The sequence below is a fragment of the Phodopus roborovskii genome, unplaced genomic scaffold (genome assembly GCF_943737965.1).
Source record: "Phodopus roborovskii unplaced genomic scaffold, PHOROB, whole genome shotgun sequence".
Lineage (NCBI taxonomy): Eukaryota > Metazoa > Chordata > Mammalia > Rodentia > Cricetidae > Phodopus > Phodopus roborovskii.
Window position 1 is genome coordinate 9,468,604 of NW_026125391.1, and position 23,376 is coordinate 9,491,979.

Here is a 23,376-nt window from a genome sequence, read left to right on the forward strand (position 1 = left end):
AATTTGGCTGACATAATATGTTAATTAGTTTTAAGATAAATTTTCCTGTGACAAGTACCTGGCTAGAAATTCCAGTGTATATAGTAGACAGTCAGCTACTTAATGAGGGGTCAGCCTGGAAGGCCCCTGTTCCTGGCAGTTCCTGCCTCCCTTTCGGCTCTAGGCTTGAGTGTAAAAACTTTTGCTCAGTAGTTTTCAAACTTTTGATAACAGTCAACAACTTGCAAATGAGTCAATATCATGGATGTCATGACAGATATATAGGGGAGTATTTGCCATAAACTAATTTCATCTCACTGTTCTGGTCAAAGATGGCAATTAAACATGACTTTTTCACCTCTGTGCATACAAATATATAGAATGCAACTTGCTGCCTGGTTAAGTTTTCCCTCTTAGTTAATTTTGTTCATACACACTGTGTATACAGAATTTCAGTTTTATGTCTGGCTCCTTACAGGAAGTTTAATGGTGAACAAGTTTAAATCAAATATACCCCTGTGATCACATACTTGGGATATGAATAAGAATAAGCTTATTATTTGTTGAAAATAGTTAAATAATGTAAGTTTTTACAAGCACAAGTGCTATTACCAACCTATTTTCTCTTTCCTTTAAATACTGGTGTTGCTATTTTTGCTTCCACTGATTGCTTTGTTCCATTTAGATCTGTGACAAACTAAAATATTTGGTCTTTCAGTTGCAGGTAGTTCATATGAACTATGGTGACAATGTATAGTACATTCACATTTCCTCCAATAAATATTCAAAGATATAGTATTTTTAAATGATCATTGCAGAATAGACTTTTCAAAGATTGGTGATTTATTTATGTGTGTATATGTAAATAAGTGTGTGGGAGGAATCATGAGTTTCTCCCTGTAAATTTAAAAATTACTTGGTTATCTATTTCCCTCATTGAGGAGACAAGAAACAAAAAGAAAGGAGAATAGGAAGACCATACCATTTAATGTCCATTCATAATTTGAGAATAGCTAACATGGGAAACAATTTTTAATGGAAATAATGTATTTTATTAAAGTTTTCTTTTCATTTCTTCCAAAATACTGCAGTGGATTTGAACTAAGTCTTTAAGAACTGCTGAAGAATCCCAGCTATAACTCACTAGAGTACAGGATGAAAAATAATGTTTTAGCTGAAGGTCTTTATGTCTTTTAAAATGCAAATACCTCTCCTTTTGTCTGCAATCAGTCATTTATACATTAATGTGAGTGAATTTATTAGACATCTCTCTCAGGTTAATTTAGAAGAGCGGTTGGTACAGATGAACTCAGAAGCTGCAGAGACATGGGAAGATTAAGTATTAAGGCCAGGACATGGAAGATAATATGGCCTGCTTTATAGTTGTTACTTAAAGGCAGCATTGTCTGTGTTTAATACACTCATTTGTATCTATAAACACACATAAAGAGAATGTGTGCTTAATGAGGAGAATTTGTGTGCATGCTTCAGAATTGTATCCAAATAGTTCACTGTGTCTCAATGGAATGATAATATAATTAAGCAAATTACTTATAATTTTGTTCAACTCTGAATTAAGTCAGCAGTAGAATTCCCAACCAGAACACTGACTGAAAATATTTTGATCTCATGGGTGTTCTCAAAGACTGCAAGCAAGGCAACAGCCTGGCATCTCCTGTCCTGGGCAGCCATAAGGAAGAATTCTAGGCTTCATGAACCAAATCCAGTCTTTCACTTTGGTTTTATGACAGTTTTTTAAATGTGTTTTAAATATGTGCAACCCTTTTCTCAATTCTTTTTATTAAGAAGTATTTTACATATATTATACAAACTTAGTGATACACTTCTTTACGCCTCCTAGTAACCAAAACTCTTTCCAAAGTTTAAAAACAAACAATGAACCAAGCATCACTTCCCAAAAAAATACAGTAAAACCCACCTGACACTTCTAATCCATTTGTACAGAGAGGAGCCTGGGAGGCAGCAGGATACATTATAATGAAGTGTTTCCCAATTACCAGTTTTCTACTGCTTCACTTAGGTATTATAGAAGTATAGAAATTGTTGATCTGGCTTCAAAATATCACCATATCTAAAGATAACACTGACTGCTGTCCATACATCACTGTATCTCTTAAACCTCAGTGAGGAAGGTTCTTTTTGTGGTAAATGATGATGAACACAAAGGTGGAGAGGAAAAGTGATGGCAGAATTCTCATCCCTAAATGGAACATCTGTATCACCTCCACTTCTTTCCGGGTCTCAGCTATCATTGAATCACAGAAGGTTATGGAACAAAAGATGTAAGAGCCAAAGATGGTGGTTGACTACAAAGAAACAATGTTGTTTAGAAATAAATGCACTCATAGGGGCTGTGACAGTGTGCTCAAGCCAGATAAATTACCTATATGGAGGGGGAAGGTAGGCATGGAGCCCCACCCCTCACTGAGTAATTATTATTGATAAGTGATAGTACAAGGAGAGAGATAGACAGCCTTCTACAAGAGGCTGACCATAGGTCTAACACACTCCAGTGGATGACCATACAGCTAAGATAATATAGGCAACACCACCAAGAATTTTTAACAGGGTTTTAAGAATAATGAGGACACAAAGTTGGAATTAGAGGTGGATCTGTAAGATGTGAGAGAGGATGAAAACAAAATGATAAATTCTGAAGGTGTTCATAAAAGAAAATTTAAAAAGCACATAACGACAGCATCCGTAGTGTCTTTGACACTTAATATCTCAGCTGCTTCTGTTTCAAGAAGTTAAAGAAAATAAAGTAATAGAAATATTACTATTCAGGAAAGGGACACATATGACTATTTTTATTGTATGTTTATTTTTTCACATTAAGCATAACACTTAGGAAGTCATAGGATAAATGTTAAACCCAAACCTAGGAGGATTTTGAGTCATGTTTGGTTACAGAGCTGCAAAATACATCAAAATGACAATTTTTACTTTCTAAAATCAGCATAAAGAAAAGACTATAGTAATTGGTTTTTAATTATTCAGTTGAAAGGTTTGTCTGGAAATGCAACTAGGTCAGGACTATAAACACAGTAAGCACAGTGAGGTAACAAAAGGAGCAGACAGGCGAGCGTGATCAATCTTTTACATGCTTCTCTTATCACTAAGATGAAAAGGGTCAATAACTGCAATATGAAAATGTATTTCTCTAAGCTACAATCTCATGTGTACCCACTCTCCTTTCTCCTCATGTATGAGTAATAGTTCCACAATAGGCTTTATTTCAAGCTCACTATCTTAAAGTAAAAGTTTATGGTGGGCAGTTATGAAGCCAAGGAAACAGTAGGTGTCCAGCAGATCTATGAAGAGTGTTAGAGGCATATCTTTTCACATGTTTGCCTGGGAAGAGCATAGGCACGAGCCTTAAAATTCACAGAGCTCAGTGGTGAAAGAAGTTGTCAGCCAAGGTACTGAAAATCAACTTGAGTAAATGCTAGGAATAGAGAAGTGGCAAGAACATACTATTTACTGGAGTATAATAACAGACTAGAATGAAATCTGAAGAAATCCCTGCATATATAAAATACATGCATAACAAAAGTATCTGTTACTTAAAAAAATGAATGCATTGTACTATATAATAACACATAATTTGGATAATTAGAAGGTTTTTGTTTTTAGCTTGATCTTACTAAGGTCCCAAGATAATTCTAATAACTAGAATTTTTTCTAATAATCATAACAACCTACTCATATTTAGATTGGTATTTAGTATAAATGCAATATTTATGCCAAAATTTATATAAAATAATAATTATACATATTTTCTACTAGAAAAAGTTGCAGATTTTTCTGTATATTTATTCTTCAAAATTACATTTTATGTCATTTTTTTATAGTTGTACTGTACCTTATTATAGAATGTTTTAATTGGTTTGTTGCTCAAAATTCCTGTCACTAGTTATGTTAAGATTGCTTATGGAGGATATATAACACTCATTCCTTCAACCTTTGGCACATTGTGATAATAAGTTTCTTTTCACAGAAGACATTGTCTAAAGCTTAAATGAGAGCCAGCTATTGAAGAAACTATCAAATCTACCAATGATTTCAAATGTTATTGATTGACATATATTGAGACTTTAATGCTAAAACCTTTTCACATTTTGCTTTCATTATACTGAAATAGGGTTTGTATTTATTTGATAGGGTCTGATACTATAGAACCCACTATTCATCCATAGGTGGGTTCGAAATCATGGTAATCCTCCTGCTTTAGCTACCAGAGTTACAAATTTGCATTTGGGGGAGTATTCATGACTGTATTAACAAGCTTACTTTGTGCTTAGTGCTGTTAATAATATTAGGTATGCTTTTCAGTTAAAAATATTACAGTTTCTTATGCATAAACTATGGAGACTACCTCCACTTTGTGTCTTTGATTATAACATCTATGAAGAATTAGTTGTCATGTCACAAAGGAAACTATGTTATAATGGGGTTGAAGGATATATTCATATAGCCATGGATTCCTTACTCCCTGTTTCTTGGTCTTTTAATGGTTGATATGAACTTTCTGAAAAACAGCAGCAGATAAAAATATATTGTGTGGTATCAAAGCATTCTCATATACATGTTACGTGGAATGGAAACTTAATATAGGAAAATTTGAATAGTATATCTTGACTGAAGAGACAATAGTAAAGACTTATAAAATAGCTGGGTCCTTGGCACAGCCACTTCAACAGTGACTAGGATAAACCCATTCCAAAAAGCCTCAGTATAAGATACTCTGTATTTTACTTCTACATTTCTTTTCTGTGGGGAAAAAAAAAAAACTCTCACCAAAAAAGACTAGGAAAGAGGTAAAACATAAATAATATATATGCTTTTAGATCCATTGTAATTTAATTATATATATGGATCTGAAGGCTTTTCTTTAATGTAGCCTTTGGATCAGAATATTAAGCAACTTAGTATATAATCTTGGAATTTTACCTTGACTTGCAAACTTCAGCTCTTTGGCATCCGTGAGTGTGGGTCTTTTTTCAGAGCCTTTTTTCTCGATCCGTCGATGACTTCTCTTTTTTTTAGATTCTCCCCAAAGATTAGATCCTCCATGCATGCTTGGGATATTCAAAATTGCAATTCCTTCCAGAGAGATGTTTATTAAGTCTATCTGTACTCCATCACACTGGAGAGAGGAACAGAGAGAGAGAGAGAGAGAGGGAGAGGTATTTCATTTCTTTTTGATTGCTTGTTTACTTGCTTGCCTTTTAATAAATCTATTTAAATTCATCTAAATTCAAAGAAAAAAATGCAGGAACATTAACCAGCGACCATTTATAATTATTTCAAATGGTCAAACCACGTCAGCAATGTGTCCTAATTTATAGAAAGCTTTTGGCAGAGAAACTTGCTCATGTTTTCTTTAAATACAATTGCAAATTGTGGGCCAAGAAGGTAAGCTTAGGAATGCAGAAATTATGATCTTGCTTCTTTTGAATGATGAATTTGAACTTGTGATCTTCCTGCCTCTATGCTTCCCTTGGTTTCCTTTCCTTTTATTTTCCTTCTTTCCTTCCATTCTTTTTTCTGTCACAGAGTGAAATGGCTTGATTCATGAAGAAAAAATTGAGGCTAGTACAAAAATGTGGTTACAGAGACCCCCACACACACATTACACACACACACACACACACACACACACACAAACTATTAGTATGAGTGCATGTGCCCATGGAGTTCAGACTGTGTGGCCGAGTTCCAAATGCTTGTGACCTGAGTAACATGGGTGCCAGAAGTCTAATTCCAGGTCTCTGGAAGAACAGTATGGGGTCTTAATCACTGAGATACGTCTCCAACCCCCTCTTCTGAAGTTTTTAAGATATAACTTTATATTTTCAAAACGACAGTCATTATAACTATGTCAAAAAATATTCTTCCACTTTCCATTATAAATTGAGAAGAGAAGAGAACAGAAGAGAAAAGATGCAATTTGAAATTCTTTTCAATGCATCCTGTTAGCGAAAAGCCTTTAATTTGTCTCTAACAATATCTCACCAAAGGGCTGCTACAGCCACCATATCCCACTTAAGTCATCACAAACTTAAACACTAATTCCCCTGGAATTTGTGATACCACAGAAACTGCAACAAAACAAATGGAATCCTGTTTTTTTCCCACATTTGCCTCAACTTTCTGAAGCTAGGGCAGCATCATGTTCACCAAAGGAACAATGAAATGAGATAAAGTGACATATCTTGAACCCACTCTGTAAGGGAAGAAACAATATTGGAGAAAGCATTAAATTCTCATTCAGTTTGTTTCACTAAAGAGGGTCCAGCTCTGGATGATATGATTCATTTTTTCCAAAAACAAGTGTTTTTCCTTCCTTTGACATAGTAAATTAAGATCATTTCTTTTTACTAAAGAATTCTGCTCCTGTGTATACTCACTCACCACTATATATTCTAGATAAACAGATATTAATTTCATAATTAAAAGTAATCTTGTGTAAATACCCTGCAGGCCTCAATGAATCAAACACATACTGTGTGTCAGGCCTCCCACTGTCTTCAAGTGGAACGCACTGGCTGGATAATTAGATAGTACATATTTTTTAACCTTATTTGCATGCATATTATATCTTTTGCACACTGACAAGCAGCAGTAACAACAAAAGTCAGATTACCACAGGGAATTCCCACAAAGAAGTCTTCATTCCTTATAATTTGCAGCCTAAATTAAAATAATTTGATCTTTGACAAGGATGAAATGTCAAGCAGAAGGGGGTCCTCTACAAGCCACGGCCTGTGGCTTCTGAAAACTGCCTAATTTATGTCAGTCACTTCTTAATACATATTTAAGTATTACACGAAAAAGATGATAAATATGCAATCTGACACCTTTGGTATTTCCCTGCTGTTAATTTATAAAGGTCTGGCTTCCCCCAAACTGACTAAAATCATTTAAATAACACAAGAATTGTGAAATAAGCTGGAGCTGGGGCCTGGCTTCCATTTCCACTCGATATTGAACACAGCAGGTAGTACACTAAGACAATTATGTGACTAGGCCTTAGGACCCTGCTGTGACAAGTTACTTTCCGAATTAGTGAAGGAGGATTCCTTTGTTCATCTGTAGAAAGGAGAGCATGCTGCAAGGTCTTTCTTCTGCCTAATTGAACAAATGGAGTTAGGTGAGACAATGGAGACACACTAGCATCTTCACTGTCAATGCCACTTGTGGTTTGAAAGAAAGGAGTTAGTCATTCTCTGACAAAGGGGTGGGGGGGGATAGGGGTGGTTGGGGGGTAGGGAGTGGGGGTAGGGACCAACAACCAGCACCTCTCAAGGAGTCCTAAAGCACAAGGAGTGATGGAGAGTGCAGTTGCTCTTCCAAGTGCAGGACAATGTATTTACATAAATTGGTGTCTATGAATGGTTTAGTTTCACTAGCTCTCAATTCTAGGCCACTTTCCTGTTTGCTTTGACATCATGTTCATTAGTCTGGAAAGCTCCATGCTGGTGCTGACAGGCCAGGAGTTGCAGCTCACCAATTGAGTTTGTGAAAATGAAGCTGAGGTGAAGGCTATGAATGTAAACAAAGAATAAGTCCATGTTGGGTAATGTTCTCATATGTTTTGAAGATTTATGATTTTGTGAAAAGTAGGTACGGGGGGGGGGGAGTAAAAACTTAAAAGCCAAGAGCCTCAGTCGTGAATTCTGAATAATGTTGATAAGTATAACATCCACTGTGGAGGGAGCTCATATAGAGTGTCACTGTGCAGCCACTGTAGAGATATTATTTCCAACACAAAGTACCTAAAAGAACAATTACACTTTTTTTTTTTCTGACAGTACATATTTAACCTTAGATCGGAGAACTGGGAGTACAGATTTTAAATTTGATGAGATATAATCAATGATTTTATTTTTTCTAAAATGAGTGAGCTTTTATGCCTGTGTCAGTTAAAGTTATTAATAATTTTACTCGATGAAGCATAAAACATTGACAGGCAATCTTAGCGTTAAGAAAGGACGGCTGAGACTACTATGTGCAGCAGCCTAATGCTTTTAAAAATTCTGTTTCCCAGGTTAATCAATAAGTCCTACAGTTGATTTTATACCCATGAGGCTCTTGCATTTGTTAATTCTTGATATTACTGAATTATTTTTGAAAAAAAAATCTCAGTATTTGGGGATAAAAACCAAAATTATTGACTTTAACATTTACAACCTTCCTGGTCCCACTAACACCCAAAATACTGAATGACATTGGCACATGGAAAAAAATAGAAAACCTGTGTGCCTGATTGCTCTAATCTCAGGCATCAACCTGAGGTTGTTAGATACCTTTTACCCTCCTTCAAAAGCAAAAAACTTTGTTTTTGACATCTTTTCTTAAAATTTTGAAACTTTTTGTTTTATTTATATTTTTGCCTTCTATAATAAATTTAGGAGATACCTGAGATTCTTAAAATTTCTACAAGAATGAACCCAACTAATAATCTAAGCAATAGTGGAGAGACTACCTTTAATGCCCTTCCATGATAATGAGATTGATGACTACCTTATATGCCATCCTAGAGCCTTCATCTAGTAGCTGATGGAAGCAGAAGCAGATAACCACAGCTAAACACTTAGCCAAACTCCTGGAATCCAGTTACAGAGAGGAAGGAGTAATTAGCAAAGGGGTCAAGACCATGCAGGAGAAACCCACAGAAAGAGCTGACCCGAATAAGGGGGAGCACATAGATCCCAGTCTGCTATCTGGGAAACCAGCATAGGACTGACCCAGACCCCCTGAATATGGGTGTTTGTTAGGAGGACTAGGCAGTCCATGAGGCCTCCCATAATGGATCAGTATTTATCCCTAGTATATGAATGGACGTTGGGAGCCCATCTCACATAGAGGGATAACTTCTCAGCCTAGACACTTTGGGGAGGACCTAAGCCTTGCCCCAAATGATATGACAGACTTTGAAGATCCCCATGGAAGGCCTCATCCTCCCTGGGGAGCAAAAATGGGATGAGATGGGGTTTGGTGTGGATGATAGGGAGGAGGGGAGGGTGAGGGAACTGGGATTGACATGTAAAAAAACAAAACAAAAAACTTTGTATCAAATTTAAATAAAAAAAGGAAAAATATTAAAACTACCAGTGTTTAAATCACTTCCTCACCTTCTTCATTTACATGCATGTAGCACTGATTTGTTTAATTGCTCTGGCAATAATGTAATTATTTTTCTTCTAAATTATTAAAAATATTTAACTGTGCAATGAAGATTTTGCAGTATATCTTTGATTTATACTGTGTGTATAAAGATTATACCAGATAATGCAGGTGCATTGCTTAGTACCAGACATAAGGTATATTTTAATAATACATATATTTTAGCAGTGATTATGGAACACTTTCCTGGGATATTTATGTTGTCCCAAACATTTCCTCCTTTCAGAAGGAGCTCCCTGCAGGAGAGAGCATTGTGACATAAACATACCCACAGAAAATGACTTGTTTTTGAAGGAGCTGCCAGTAAAACATGTAACCATTGCTTGAGGTTCTGTTGTTACTACCATGGTTTATTCCTCATTAGACATTTTTCAAACCATAGTTGGTATGATTTTAAGCCACATAGGAAGCAATAGCAAGCAGAATCAAATTTCCGAACTGCTGATTTCTTATATTTAATTATGAAGTAACCTTGAGGGTAGAAAGTCATATTTTGCTAATATGATAGACTGGATTCATTAAAATGTGAGGAGAAAGGCACGTTTGGCATTGCTATCCACACACACACACACACACACACACACACACACACACACATGCACACACACTCACACACACACAATATACAATGATATGATGGAGAGAACACAGTACTGAGTCCAATTTCTAGACGCTATATTAGTGGTTCGTGGAGTAAGAAATGCAGAACCAGAAAACATGGAAAAGCAGAACCCAGGGCTAAATAACTTAGTTCCAGTCCAGATTTCTTGAGGGGTCTCTTGCACAGTCACTGTTCTGGTAAGATGGAAAGCATCATGAAACAACAGCACTCATTTAGTTGTATTTAGAACTTTAAAAAAAATCAATGTTTTCTACAACTGTTTTCGTCAAATACTCATCGCTATTTGATGGAAAATTTTGTCCTTTGTGACACATGTAGCTTTGCTCTATGGACTGATAACCTTCACTCTGCTCAGGGAGAGGCACCAAGGAGCAGAAACAGGAAGGCTAATTATATTACAGAAAGTATGGGTTTGTCTTCTGTCACAGGTTTTCTTTGAGCATGGTTTTCTTTTTGAGAAAAAAAATAAAAAACAAACAACAAAAAAACACTGTTTAGAATCTAAAATAAAAGGAAGTTATATGAAATTGAGAATTAAAAATTAAAGTGATAGTATAATTTAAAAATAAATTTATGTGTACATCTGAAATGGCTACATATCTAATGATATATTAAGAGCCGGTGAAATGGATCAGTAGGCAAAGTGCTTGCTTCATAAGCATGAGTTTGGGTTCCCTGTACCCATAGGATAAGCCTGATGCATTGTATATCCTTTTGTTCCGGGGGCTGCAGAGGCAGAGCCTAGCAGAAATCTAAAGTTGACTGGCCTGAAATTCTGGTTCTTTCTCAGTAAAATAAGATGGACAAAGGGTGACTCTCTATGTCATCCTATGGCTTTCAAATACATATGCAAATACACATGGACATATACATGAACAAGTATACATACAAACCATACACACAAAACAATAAAACACAAACTAATCCTTTTTTTCTTTTTAATTGCTGTTGTATTGGTTTTGTTGTTATTGTTTTGTTTTTGTGTTTGTTTTTTGAGACAGGGTTTCTCTGTGAAAGAGTCCTGGATGTCCTGAAACTCACTCATAGACCAGGCTGGCCTTGAATTCACAGAGATTCTTCTGCCTCTGCCTCCCCAGTGCTGGGATTAAAGGCATGTACTGCCACTACCGGGCACATAAAGGACTTTAGTAGTCATACAAAATAAAAATTTTCTTTAGTCTTTAAAAATCCGTCAATATATCATTCCCTTTTTGGAGTATGTCCTAAAACTTTTTGAGTCCTACAAAGTCCAGATATTTTTAGTAGATCTATTTGTTCAAGATCTTTCTGAAGTGTCTTTTCTTATCTTTTCTCTTTTTCTTGGGGCTTCCACATCCTATACCTGTAATGGGGAATAGCAACCTTCTGAACTGAGAAACCTAGCTAATGATTGAATAGAATGGGAAAGGATATATTTTAACATTTATCTGTGAAAGTAAGGAGACTTTTAGTGCACTACGTTTTAAATATATGAGATAATAATTCCTGAACATGTTAAGTTGGTTTTTTGCAATTTTTTCATTTTCAACCATATTTTTAATTTGGTATCTTTTTCTCCATGCTATGCACAGTAAACTCTGCTTTCTAAATCTGTATTCCATATCTTTTTAATATGATCTTAAACAACCCGTATCCATACTTAAGTTTGATTTCAGATAGTGATACATCCACTATGAGTGACAAATGTCATATTTTAGAATATTGAGTAAACCTATATCAATTTCTAAAAGTGTATTTCTTAATAGGGACCATACCACAACACCAATAAAGCAAACACAAGACACTTTATGCTACTACAAAAGTAAATCAAGCTTTTTTTTTTTTTTTTTTCTTACTTCTATTTCTACAGATTCATGTAGCTTCTTGCAGGTGGCTGAGAAGGTTTCAGATGTTCCAAACTCAAAATACCAAAATTTGTTCTTCATTCTGCAAAAAAGGAAAGAAATAGCTTACACAGTCATCATATACAAAAGAATTGAAAAACCTATCTAACTCTCTTCTATCTTTGTTAGGGTTTGCATTGCTGTAATAAAATACCAGGACTTTAATCGGGGACAGGAACTCAGTGTGGGAGGCAGGAACAGAAACAGAAGCTGGCTTAATGTCTTGCTCTCTATGGCTTGACCAGCCTGTTTTTTTTTTTTTTTTTTTTTTTTTTTGTTTGTTTGTTTGTTTGTTTGCTTTTGTTTTTTGTTTTTTGTTTTTACTCCAGGACCACTTTTCTCTGAATTGGCACTTGGTACCACTCACAATGGTCTAGGTCATATCACAACACATCCATCCTGTTTAAGAAAACTTGCTACAGACTTGCTTATAGGAATATGTTATGGAGAATCCCAATTAAGAGTTCCTCTTCTTAAATAACTCTAGCTTGTGTCAAGTTGACAAAAACTAATCAATACTTGAATCTTATAAAAATTAACAGGCAAATTTGAGGACATGTAATATCAAAAATGCAGTGGATAATCACATGATTTCAAAGCTCTTGTGTTAGTATCAAACAGCATGACAACCCCTGTAGTGATTACAGAGATGTGCTGATTTTACAGAGACATGCATATTTTTGACTTTTGTATCTGTTGGTAGATCTGATGTTTAAAAATGGTCTTAATATTTAAAATTCTTGTGTCTTAAGTAACTTGATTTTGAAGTTTCAAATCTATAGCAATAAAGAGAAGAAAACAGCAATGCTCTGAAATTTTCATGGGAGAAAAGAAACAAATATACAATAGCTTAAAATGTATATAGCTAGCAATGTGTTCTTTACATATGTAAAGGATTGAAAGCATATTTAAAAAAAAAATCTACTTGCTACCATAAAGCTAAAATTTATGAGAAGAACCATTAACTGTTTTAACAGATAATGTATTTTCACATGTGAACAATAGTAGGAAATCATAATATAGTATGAAAGTATTAAGCAAGAAAGATAATACTCAGAAGCTAAAAGGAAGATATTAAAAACTTAGTACCAAATCTTAAAGTAATATTATATTTTCTCTTTTGTCATTCTATGATTATATATTTATCTCTTCGTACGAAGTAATCAAATTCACTACTACAACTTTACAGAGTTTGGCTAGATTGTTATATTACCTAAAATACATTAAAATTATTTCTTATGAATAAATGCAATTTTAATTATTCATATTTCTGATAAGGACTATCCCTTTAATTTAAAGAAAATAAAGATAAAATGATGTACCGATTTTCACATATCAAAATGATGTTGAAATTTTGATAGAGTATGAGTATATTTATATATAAATTTTTTGTTTTTGTTATAAATATTGATGTTACCATTTATTAGAATGTAAAACATTTTGGTGTGATAATATCCTGTAGATATCATCACTAATTTATTGAATAGTCATTATTGAAAATATGCCATGAAACTTAATGTTGCACTTACCATTATGATCTATTGAAATAAAATTTCTGATACAGAGTTACAAAATATGAAATTAATCTTACATTATCTAGACTCACTCTGTAATGTTTATGCTCACACAAGGTTATATTTGCTTACAAAACTTACATAAGCCGTTCTTGTATGGACCATATGCAAGTTAGGAAGCTGAAGAAAAAAGTTGGTATCACATTTCACAGGATCCTGGTACAATAAACTATTACTTTTACCCAGAGAATACTTTTATTAATTTTGAACTGATACCACATATGTGAAAAAGTATAAATAAGGGAAACTAGCATATTATAAACTGTGGACATATGTCTATGTTCCAATTCACATTAACAATGACTGAAGTTATATAAAATTTGAAGTTATATCCTTATTGCCTCATACTAATAAAACCACCACCTTCTATATGATGAGAAGAAAATATTAGTTTAATAAGGTATCTCCAAAACATCCTTTTAAATAATATTTGTGTTAACTCATAGAGAATTTTACACATATATAGAATGTATTTTGATCACAACTTCTATGTCATTGCCTTTTGGGATTAGTTTTCTACAATTGCCAAGTGTAACATACTTGTGTTAGCTCTTTCTCCAGACATTTGTGGATTTAGTTGTTAGTTTTTTCATTCATCTAACAAGAGTTCCATAGGACCATTCACCTCCACACGCTACTGTGTTAAGTTTTAACCATTCAAGTATTCATGCTATACTATGTTCAAACTATGAAGAATGTTACAAAGTTACAGGCAGGCATTTAAATAATAATTATAATTTTAGCTAAATGAAGTATAAGTATTGTGTGAGTATTCTTAAACGACTCAACTAATTTTGCTTAAAAAGAGGTAGCACATTCATAGGTAATTAGCAGAAAACAATGAAAATCAAGAGTTGGGTTCCGGCTTTCTGCAGCAGCAGTTCAGTATTACCCAACAACATGCTGAATATGGACTAACAGTTGGGGTGTGTCCTATTTGAAAACATGGATGTCACAGTTAAAGGTTAAGATTGACACAAACTGAAAGAAGTTTGTGATCAGTGCAGTGACATTGCCAGCTTTGTTTTATGGGCACATAAATCTAGGAATGAACTCGTGGGATGGAAAGCTAAAATGTTGGTATTGTTGAAAGAAATATGATAAAGCAGTATAAGGAAGGCCTAAGCCAAGCAGCCAGAGGAAGGGAGGAGAGATATTCAAGAGGTATAGAAGGAGTGGACTCCACAGTAACTGATATGTCTCTGTTGTACTGGCACATGTGATACCTATGTTAGCTCTGAGTGGGAATATTGGAGCATGAAAAGGCCCTGGTTTATATTTTGCAGATTTTGTGATATAAATATTATATTGTAGTTGGCAATTAAATAAACATATGAGGATTAGGAATGCATGCAAGAGATAATTCCCTTTGTTTTCCATTCTGCCTATCAAAGTGAATATTGCTGAAAACAAAACAACCCTTATTTTTACAAAAACTTAAAGGAACAAAAATCCTGAGAATTTACATTCAGCCTTTATTCACCATATTAGTTAGCATTACTGCTCATGTGCAAAAGCTATTTTAAATTCTCCATTATTACAACCATTTTATGTTTCACTTCGATAAATATATGGAGGCAATAAAGAACACATAGAATCAGATCCACATGACAAATTAAAGGCTGTTAAATTTTATTTTTTAAACCAAACTTATCCTCACATTGTAGAAATGCAAAAGAGGAACATTTAGGCATGTACACTGTCTATTTTTATGGTTCACAATACAAAATGATTCAAATAATTCAGACTCAGATTTGTGACAGAAATCACATCACTTTGGCCTTGAGGATATGGGAACTGGACATTCTCTCATTGTGAAATGGTCACATAGACTCAAATTTATTACATATTTTGACAGGGTTTATAACTATAAGTAAGATGACATATGTCCTACAAAGTCCATATGCAAAAGCTAGGCATTCAATTATAATTTTAATTAATATATGAAGTCTTTTTCCAATGAATGTAATTGTAAATCTGCAATTAATATTCAAAATGCTTGGTTACCAGATGTTCAGGCAAAAATGAAGAAGCTAACTCCCATTTACTGGGCATTTTCTCACTGAGTGATTTCATCTTTAACATATCTTCAGAGAAATGTGACCTATGAAACATTTTGTTGAAATAAAATTGTCCTTGTCACTATGAAGTTTGGTTAATATTTAGTTCCACAAGTTTTTCATTTTCAACCATATAATTAACTTCTAGCAATATATTTTCCTTGACTATTTCTAGATTTCAATTTTTCTTCCTTCCGTCCTTACATTCTTCTTTCCTTCCTTCCTCCCTTTCTTCCTTCCTACCTCCCTTCCTTCCTTCCTTTCTCCCTCTCTCTCTCTTTCCCTTTTTTATTTCTTTTTTTCTGCTTTTAAGTAACATAAATGTGTTAAACACACAAAACCAAATAAAATACAATGTGCAAGAGCACTTCCAAAACAAAATATTAAGTATACAATGGTGTGGACATCATTTCTGACAATGCTGCACAGTGAACGACAGAGGTACAAGCACTTCATTTATCTTATGTAGAAATCCGAGTCGTACATACACAGAAAGCATCATTCAGTAAGATTGTCCTTACAGGTCATGTTTGAATCTCACAGGTGTATTTGAAATGCACTCCGTGGGAAATCAGAAAGGACAGAACATCGTCTACAATATACGAAGCCAAGTCCAGGAGGCACTTGAACACTTTTTATGGCCATTTAAATGATTCAGCAGATGCAAACCGAAATCTCTCTTGATATTTGATGGTAAAAGCACCCATAAATATAATGTCTTCATCTTAAGTAACGTAGTTTTCACATGGAATTAAACTAAATATGTTTTTGTTTTCTTTTACTTAAGGTGGTCCAAAAATTGATATCATTCTTATTAATTTGTTTCACCTTATTTCTTCTTCCTGAACTATTCCAAAAAAAAATCACTTTAACATAGAAAGAGTGTTGTTATGGAGGGCAAGGATTTTAACAAATAATACTTTATTGGTACCCTAAATTCTAGTCTTCCAAAGCCACCCCATACCCTGAAGGAACTGACCTTGCCTGACAGTGGCAATGAAGAGATCCAAATCTTGACTGATTTACACTAATAAGGTAAGGGTTTAAAATTGTAGGCATATGAGAGAATCAAGTCACTTTTACTTGTTTTCCCTGCAAAGAAACATTATACTAAACATTGGCTGCAGAATTACTCACATATTCCCAAACATAGTAAGCAGTTACTTAAAAATATATACCATGACTCAGATGGGAGCAACCATTAGCCTAATTTAACTAGTGAATGGGCAGTGCCTAGAATGAACATCAGAGGAGGGAGTGCAACAGTTCTATGTCTGCTGGGCTCCACACCCTATTAGTGCATCAACCCTAGCTTAGGGGCACTGAGGGGAGGAACAGGAATTTATGCTGGATTGAACACCAATGGCTCCCATAGGTTCATATATTTGAATACTAGTTGATGGAACTGCTTGAATGGATTAGAAGGTACAGTGTTATTGTAGGGGACAGGCTTTGTGATATCAAATGCCCACACCATTCCAAGTTACATCTTTCAGACTTGCAGCTGTATCTCAAGATGTAAGCTCTTAGATACTACTCCATCACCATGCCTGCCTGTCTTCTGCCATGCTCCTTGACATAAAGGTCATGGACTCACTATCAAAATTTTAAGAGCACATTGAACTTTTCTACAAGTTACCTTGGTCATGGTGCTTTGTAACAATAATTTAAAATTAATTAAGCCAGTATTTTTTGCCTTTTTCCTCACTTCTTAAAAGTATTTTATTGAACATTCATACATGCATATATGTTCTGATCAAATCTACCCCAAATTGATTCCCCTTAATTCCTTTCCTATTTTCTCCATCACTTTCATCTCTCAAATTCTCTCCCCTTCCCTCCTTCCCTTCCTCTCTCCCTTTCTTCCTCCTCCCTCCCTCCCTCCCTCCCTCCCACCCTCCCTCTCTCCACTAAGTCCATTTAATTCTTTGGGTATGGATGTAAGACCATCAGTGGGAGCATGGAGTTGCTCACTTCTTGAAGTCTCTTGAGAAATCCAGTGCTACATGTAGTATTCCAGCAACATCCGTGTGTCAACAACTAAACACTGACTCACTCAAATGAAGCTGGTCTTTATTTTATTTTAATTGGCAAAATAAATACACCAGTAAATAGTTATAAAAATGTCATTCCATTAATGGTAAGTAGAATGAAAGGGGACTTTTACCCCAAATTATAAAAATTATAGTTTTAATATTTAAGAATATGAAAGTAATATATCACTGCAAATGCTACCTATATGAACATAGCAGTGGTGCAAGTGACTTACCCTCTATCATTATAAATTGGGTAAACAACTCTATTTTATATAGATTCTCAAATACATTTTTCTTTGCACACAGCAATTTATGTCCTTTCCAATAAGAGAATAATGTTGATAGTAGTCAACATGAGAAAACACTGCTTGACTACAGCTGGGACATTTTGTAGTCACATCAAACAAAGCAAACAAGTCTTATGTTTACAGACAACAGGTAGAGATACATATTTTGAAATTTATGCATAAAATGCCTCTGTCTCATTCATAAAATGTGCATCTTAAGTCCCAGGGAGACAATGAAAAAAGCTATAGAAACTTCAAGTAGATTCATGTAATACTCCATCTTAGCTTATAAAACAGATAGATGATATACAAATGCAATTTTTAACTTGAATTACTCTTACAAGACTAAAAAAAAAACCTTTCTCATGTGAATGTATGAGAAATATGCTCTCAGTAATAAAATATTTTAGTGACTTAAGAAAATAATGGTTATGTAACAGTGTGTATGTGTTAAAATTTTCTGTATATAATGCTAAAAATTAATGTTCCTCTAAATACTCTTTTTGCTGGTTTTGTGTGTGTGTGTGTGTGTGTGTGTGTATGTGTGTGTGTCACATATTATCTAATTAATCAAGTGAATGAAAACTTTTCTTATAGCAAAAGCACACTTGCATATAATGTACCATAGTTTGAGAGGTAATACATATATGTATTACTATCAATGAGACTCCTGAAAAACCCTAAATGAAGTGACTTTATTGCCATGCAATGACATTTTTCTAATTGTGAAATTCATTCATCAAGTGCCTGAAAGAACAGAGTTAAAAGGATTGTAGGAGCCAGAGGTATCAAGGTCAATACAATAAATAAATAAATAAAAATAAACAAACCCACAGAATCAACTAACTGGGCTCATAGGGGTTCACAGAAACTGAACCAACAACCAGGGAGCCTACTTGGGACCGACCTACACATCTCACATATATGTGACAGTTGTGTAGCTTTGTCCTCTTGTGGACCTCCTAAAATGGCACACAGGAAGTGTCTCTGACTCTTTTACTGGCTTTTGTGACCCTACTACTCATACCGGGTTGCCTTGCCTGGCCTTAATACCTGGGGAGATGCTTTGTCATACTGCAATTTGATATGCCTTGTTTTGTTGATATTCATGGGAGACCTGCCCTTTCCTAAACAGAAACAGAGGTGGAATGGACTGTAAAGTGGGAACAGAGGGGAGTAGATCTTAACTGGGAGGAGGTAAAGGCAAAACTGAACCACATTGTAAAATAAATACATAATTTAATTCTAAAAATAAAATAATTTGTGTCACTTAAATAGGAAACATTGGTAGGTTATTGGAAGGATCATCATACACATATATGGAAAATATCTATCCTAAATTTTTCTTTAATATACTTAAAGCCATAGAAGAGATTATTATAAATGCAACAGTTAGCATTTTTGCGTTTTACTCTGGCTATTAAAAGACATGAGTGTGCTCCTTATCTGATAAGACAAGAATTCATTTATTTGGATTTCCTACCTCAAATGTTAAGACACCAAAATTGTATTTGTATACACAGTAGAATAATCTTTATTTGAAACAGCACATACATTTTATAAGGAAAGGTATATTAATTTATTTTAAGTGAATTGTGATAAATGCTAAAAAGAAGCTGTAAATTTGTACATGGTAAAAAGAAAGACTTCCGTATGGAAAAAGACTGGACAGGCTTTCCAAAGACACTGGGTAACAGAGTTCCTCAGCTTATATATCTGCTCAGGTTTTGTAGTTAATTTGGCTTTGCGTGGATTTTGAAGGCTATACCTTGAATTATGAAATGGTTCATTTGGGTTATCATCATTTCCTCATTATTTTAAGTGGTATATAAATTTAACAGTCAATAAAACCAAGAAAATGAATGACAGAGACTCTGATCACTTTTAGGTTTCAGGACTTGGTAACATTTGTATTTACTAAAGTGCCATGCATGATCAAATCACTGTATGTCTCAGCAGAACCTCCAGGAAGAATGACAGCCATCCTCAGCAGCAGGTAGTAGATGGATGATGGCATTGGAATATTCTGAGCTAGCTGTATGTATTCACACACATACAGTAATACAAATAGGCATTGATATATGTACACACACATGCATACATGTATACAAATAATATATATACACTTACGTAAATACCCAAGCACACTTGCTGTCATCACTGGAAAACCAACATGGTTCTATTACTCTAAATACTTTTAATTCTATAGCCTGTGTCATTAGCTTGCTTCACCCTTTCTTTTCCATCATTCAGCAACTCACTTGCATGGGCATTCTTGGTTCTTTCTTTCTTTCCTACTTATTGTTCATAATTCAACTCACTGTCAGTTACCAGGTATGAAGGGTGTTCAGTTTTACGATAATACAGTTCAACAGATATTTACTGGGCACTTACTAAGCTTCAGAGAAATGAGTTAAAGGTAGGTGTTTCAACAGTCTAATAAGATTTCCTTCCTCAGTCATGAATAACTTCTCAAATATTTGAAGATGATGTCTATAATTAAACAAAATAACTTTGGCTTAATAACAAATGCTTAGTCTATTCAAATTTAAAACTCATTTGAAATAAGTTGGCTGAGAAGTGTCAACATAGTAAGTTCACTATGAAAACTAAAGATGTGCATATGTACCTATATACACAGGAACATATTCACACACATACAGTAATACACATAGGCATTGATATATGTACACACACATACATACATGTATACAAATAATATATATACACTTACGTAAATACCCAAGCACACTTGCTGTCATCACTGGAAAACCAATATGGTTCTATTACTCTAAATACTTTTAATTCTATAACCTGTGTCATTAGAATCTATTTTTACTACATCCTACTGTATTTTCATGCATCTTCTAACCAAATTTTAGATGTTACATTTTGTAAAACTTGCCAAAGTCAATCAACAAAATTACACCTCTCTGCCCCCTTCACACATTGTTTCCCTGACTGGTATTCTGTGAGCACTGCCACAGCTTCCCAGCTGAAAAAGATACATCTAATAAAACTTGTTTCTATTCTCTGAAAATTAGTTAAGTGTTTTACCCTTTGTTTTCCTTCACACATCAGCAGTCTTTTTTCAGGTTCCCTAACGAGAAGCACAGCTTTGCATTTTGAAAGTGCTGTGATCCTTAAAAATTCTCTGACACTAGAAATAACAAAGAGGACAATTCCCCTTTCTATGATGCCATGAAGAGTAGTTAGATAAACATTATTTATTTCACAAAGATTATAAGGTATAGGGATAAGATTACTTGTGTTATATTGAAAATATTGGTATGTTAAATCAAATTGAAGAGTTATGCAGCCCAACACATGAATCAGTAAAGACATTATTCTTAGATTACATTTTTTTTGTCACTGTTTTATATCATGAGAGACCCAGGTAACTCCCTGAATATCATGTTCTGTTTTTGTTTCCATCATGAAGCTATAATTTATATAAAGTATTCAGGCTGACTTGTACATAAACTAATTGACAGATGTAGTTACTTTTGTTTTGGGATTAATCACATGTCAACACACTCAAACACAGGTGATATGATTCTAAGGTAAGCACGGAGGGAACCTTTCCTCATTTTACCCTTCTCATGTTTTCCATTGTTTTATTTTAAAAACATTTCTAACCAGTGTAGTTTTTTCCTCCTGTTTAGAGTTGTGCCCCTAAGAGGATAACAAATGAGAATCAATTCTGGTGGGAATTATTTATTTAAAGAAAAAGCTGTTTTCAATAAGCACTTCAGCAAATTGCCAAACCATAACTACTATTCCTATGTTCAAACATGAAAAAGTATGTTGCATGGGTTTTCACAAGTAAAATGTCATCTCTTTTGCTGTAGGGGCAGAATGAAGTGGGAACCTTGGCCATAAAGAAGTCCTGAGACCTGAATCTAGATTTAGACTTGAAGTCACCACATTCTGAATTTTATTTCTATTTATTTATAGTTACTCCTTTTACCTAGAGACTCATCCAAATATGCTTCCTGACTAAAGGGAATATATAGATTAGTGAGAGGAATCTACTGTCATTTTGAGCCCATCAGTAAGAAAATAAAATTCCAGAGCCTCTTTTGGTGTGAGCTATGCTTAATAGTCACAAAATAGGGGCTGAAGAAATGGCTCAGCAGTTAGGAACACTGGCTGCTCTTCCAGAGATATTGAGTTCAATTCCCAGCGGTCACATACACGATGGCTCAAAGCCATCTGCAATGAGATCTGGTATTTCTCTTCTGGCATGCAGTACAGGTGAACATGCAGACAGACACTGTGTACATAAATAAGTAAATAAAAAATAAATAAATCTACACAGAGAAACTCTGTCTCAAAAAAAAAGAAAAAAATCACAAAGTAAAACATTCTGAATATTATATATATATATATGTATATATATAATTTTTAATGTCTGAAATGATTGTTCAAGGTCCTATTACAAATTCACAGATCTATACAGATGAGCAGGGTTTTCATTTCTACATAATCATTTCACTAGGGATTTACACCTAGGCACTTGAAACACATAACAATTAAGTCAATAGCCTTAGGAAAGTGAATGAGAATACCAAGTAAAGCAAATTTGATCAGTGTTCACTTGTGCATCCATTCAATGAGAGTAGAATAATGTCTCTTTCTGCTTCAGACCTTGGTGTAGCGCTGGAAATTTATGAATGATCAAAATAAATGAGATTTGCCATCATATTGCATTTAGCCATTGCTCATTTAAACACAATATTGCTCTGCTTATTAACACTCAGAATTAATGAACTACTTTTTTGGTTATAACAGGTTCAGTGTACAATAGACTAGCCCTCCCACCCCCTGCTCCAAATTGATGAGACATAACAGGCAAATCAAACAATTCCCACAATGCTTATTATAATAAGTGTCAATCATATTTGTAATTACTTCGCTGTTATTGAATATATCAGAAGAATATTTCAAGAACTCAGATTCGTCCCTTGCCTGTGCAGTGGGACTGTCCTGCTTCACTCTTCCACAGACAAATCTCTCTTCTGCCACCCTCCCCCCGGAATCTAGTAGAGCCTCTTAGTTTACTTTGACAAATGATGCAGAAATGATGTTCTGGGGGCTCTAGATCTTAAGAGTAAAGGATTTGCTAATGTCAAGTTCTCCTTGGAACACTGTAGGTACATGGTAAAAAACAAAGTCACAAAATAAACTAATTTGGTGATGAATACCAGACTCCTACCTTCAGTTCATCTCCCACCGAATTATCCCTGCTTAAAAGAACTGTTTGGTGTGGGTGGTAAGGTGTGTAATGACAGACGAAACACATGAAAATATGTTATATGGCAGATACTGTGTGGACAGCCTATGTTAACATCAGCTTGACTTCCATGAGCTTGACCTATAGTCTCTACCTTAGAGTTTAGAACATCACAATTTCCTATGACACTATGTAAATGTAGAAAAGCAAGCATAGAACATGAGGAGGTTACAGCTCCTAGGAATTACATTGCCTTCACAGATGATTGTAAGGACAAAGGCCCTGTGACACAAAGGAACAGATTTCTAGAGGCAGCCAGGAGAGAACCTGTGAGCTTGGAATAGAATGTTAGTGTAGTGGGAGGCAAGGACAAGTTCACAGACCAGGGACAAATATGAGACCTGTATCTCAGCTTCTTGTGGAGGACATTGTTAGTAACAATGCTTATATGAAAAACAACCAGGAGTTTTGCATCTTTGCAAATGA

At 34.6% G+C, this 23,376-nt stretch overlaps 1 protein-coding gene across 1 annotated transcript in view; it reads right to left on the reverse strand.

The window, feature by feature from the left end:
- The window catches only part of Dgkb (diacylglycerol kinase beta), a 702,490-nt gene that overhangs the window by 154,245 nt on the left and 524,869 nt on the right, over nucleotides 1-23,376 (reverse strand). The window contains exons 22-23 of the mRNA XM_051175084.1: nucleotides 11,650-11,740; nucleotides 4,954-5,149 (exon numbers count right to left, since the gene is read on the reverse strand). Of these exons, the coding sequence (XP_051031041.1) occupies nucleotides 4,954-5,149; nucleotides 11,650-11,740 (287 nt within the window). The remainder of the gene's footprint in view (nucleotides 1-4,953; nucleotides 5,150-11,649; nucleotides 11,741-23,376) is intronic.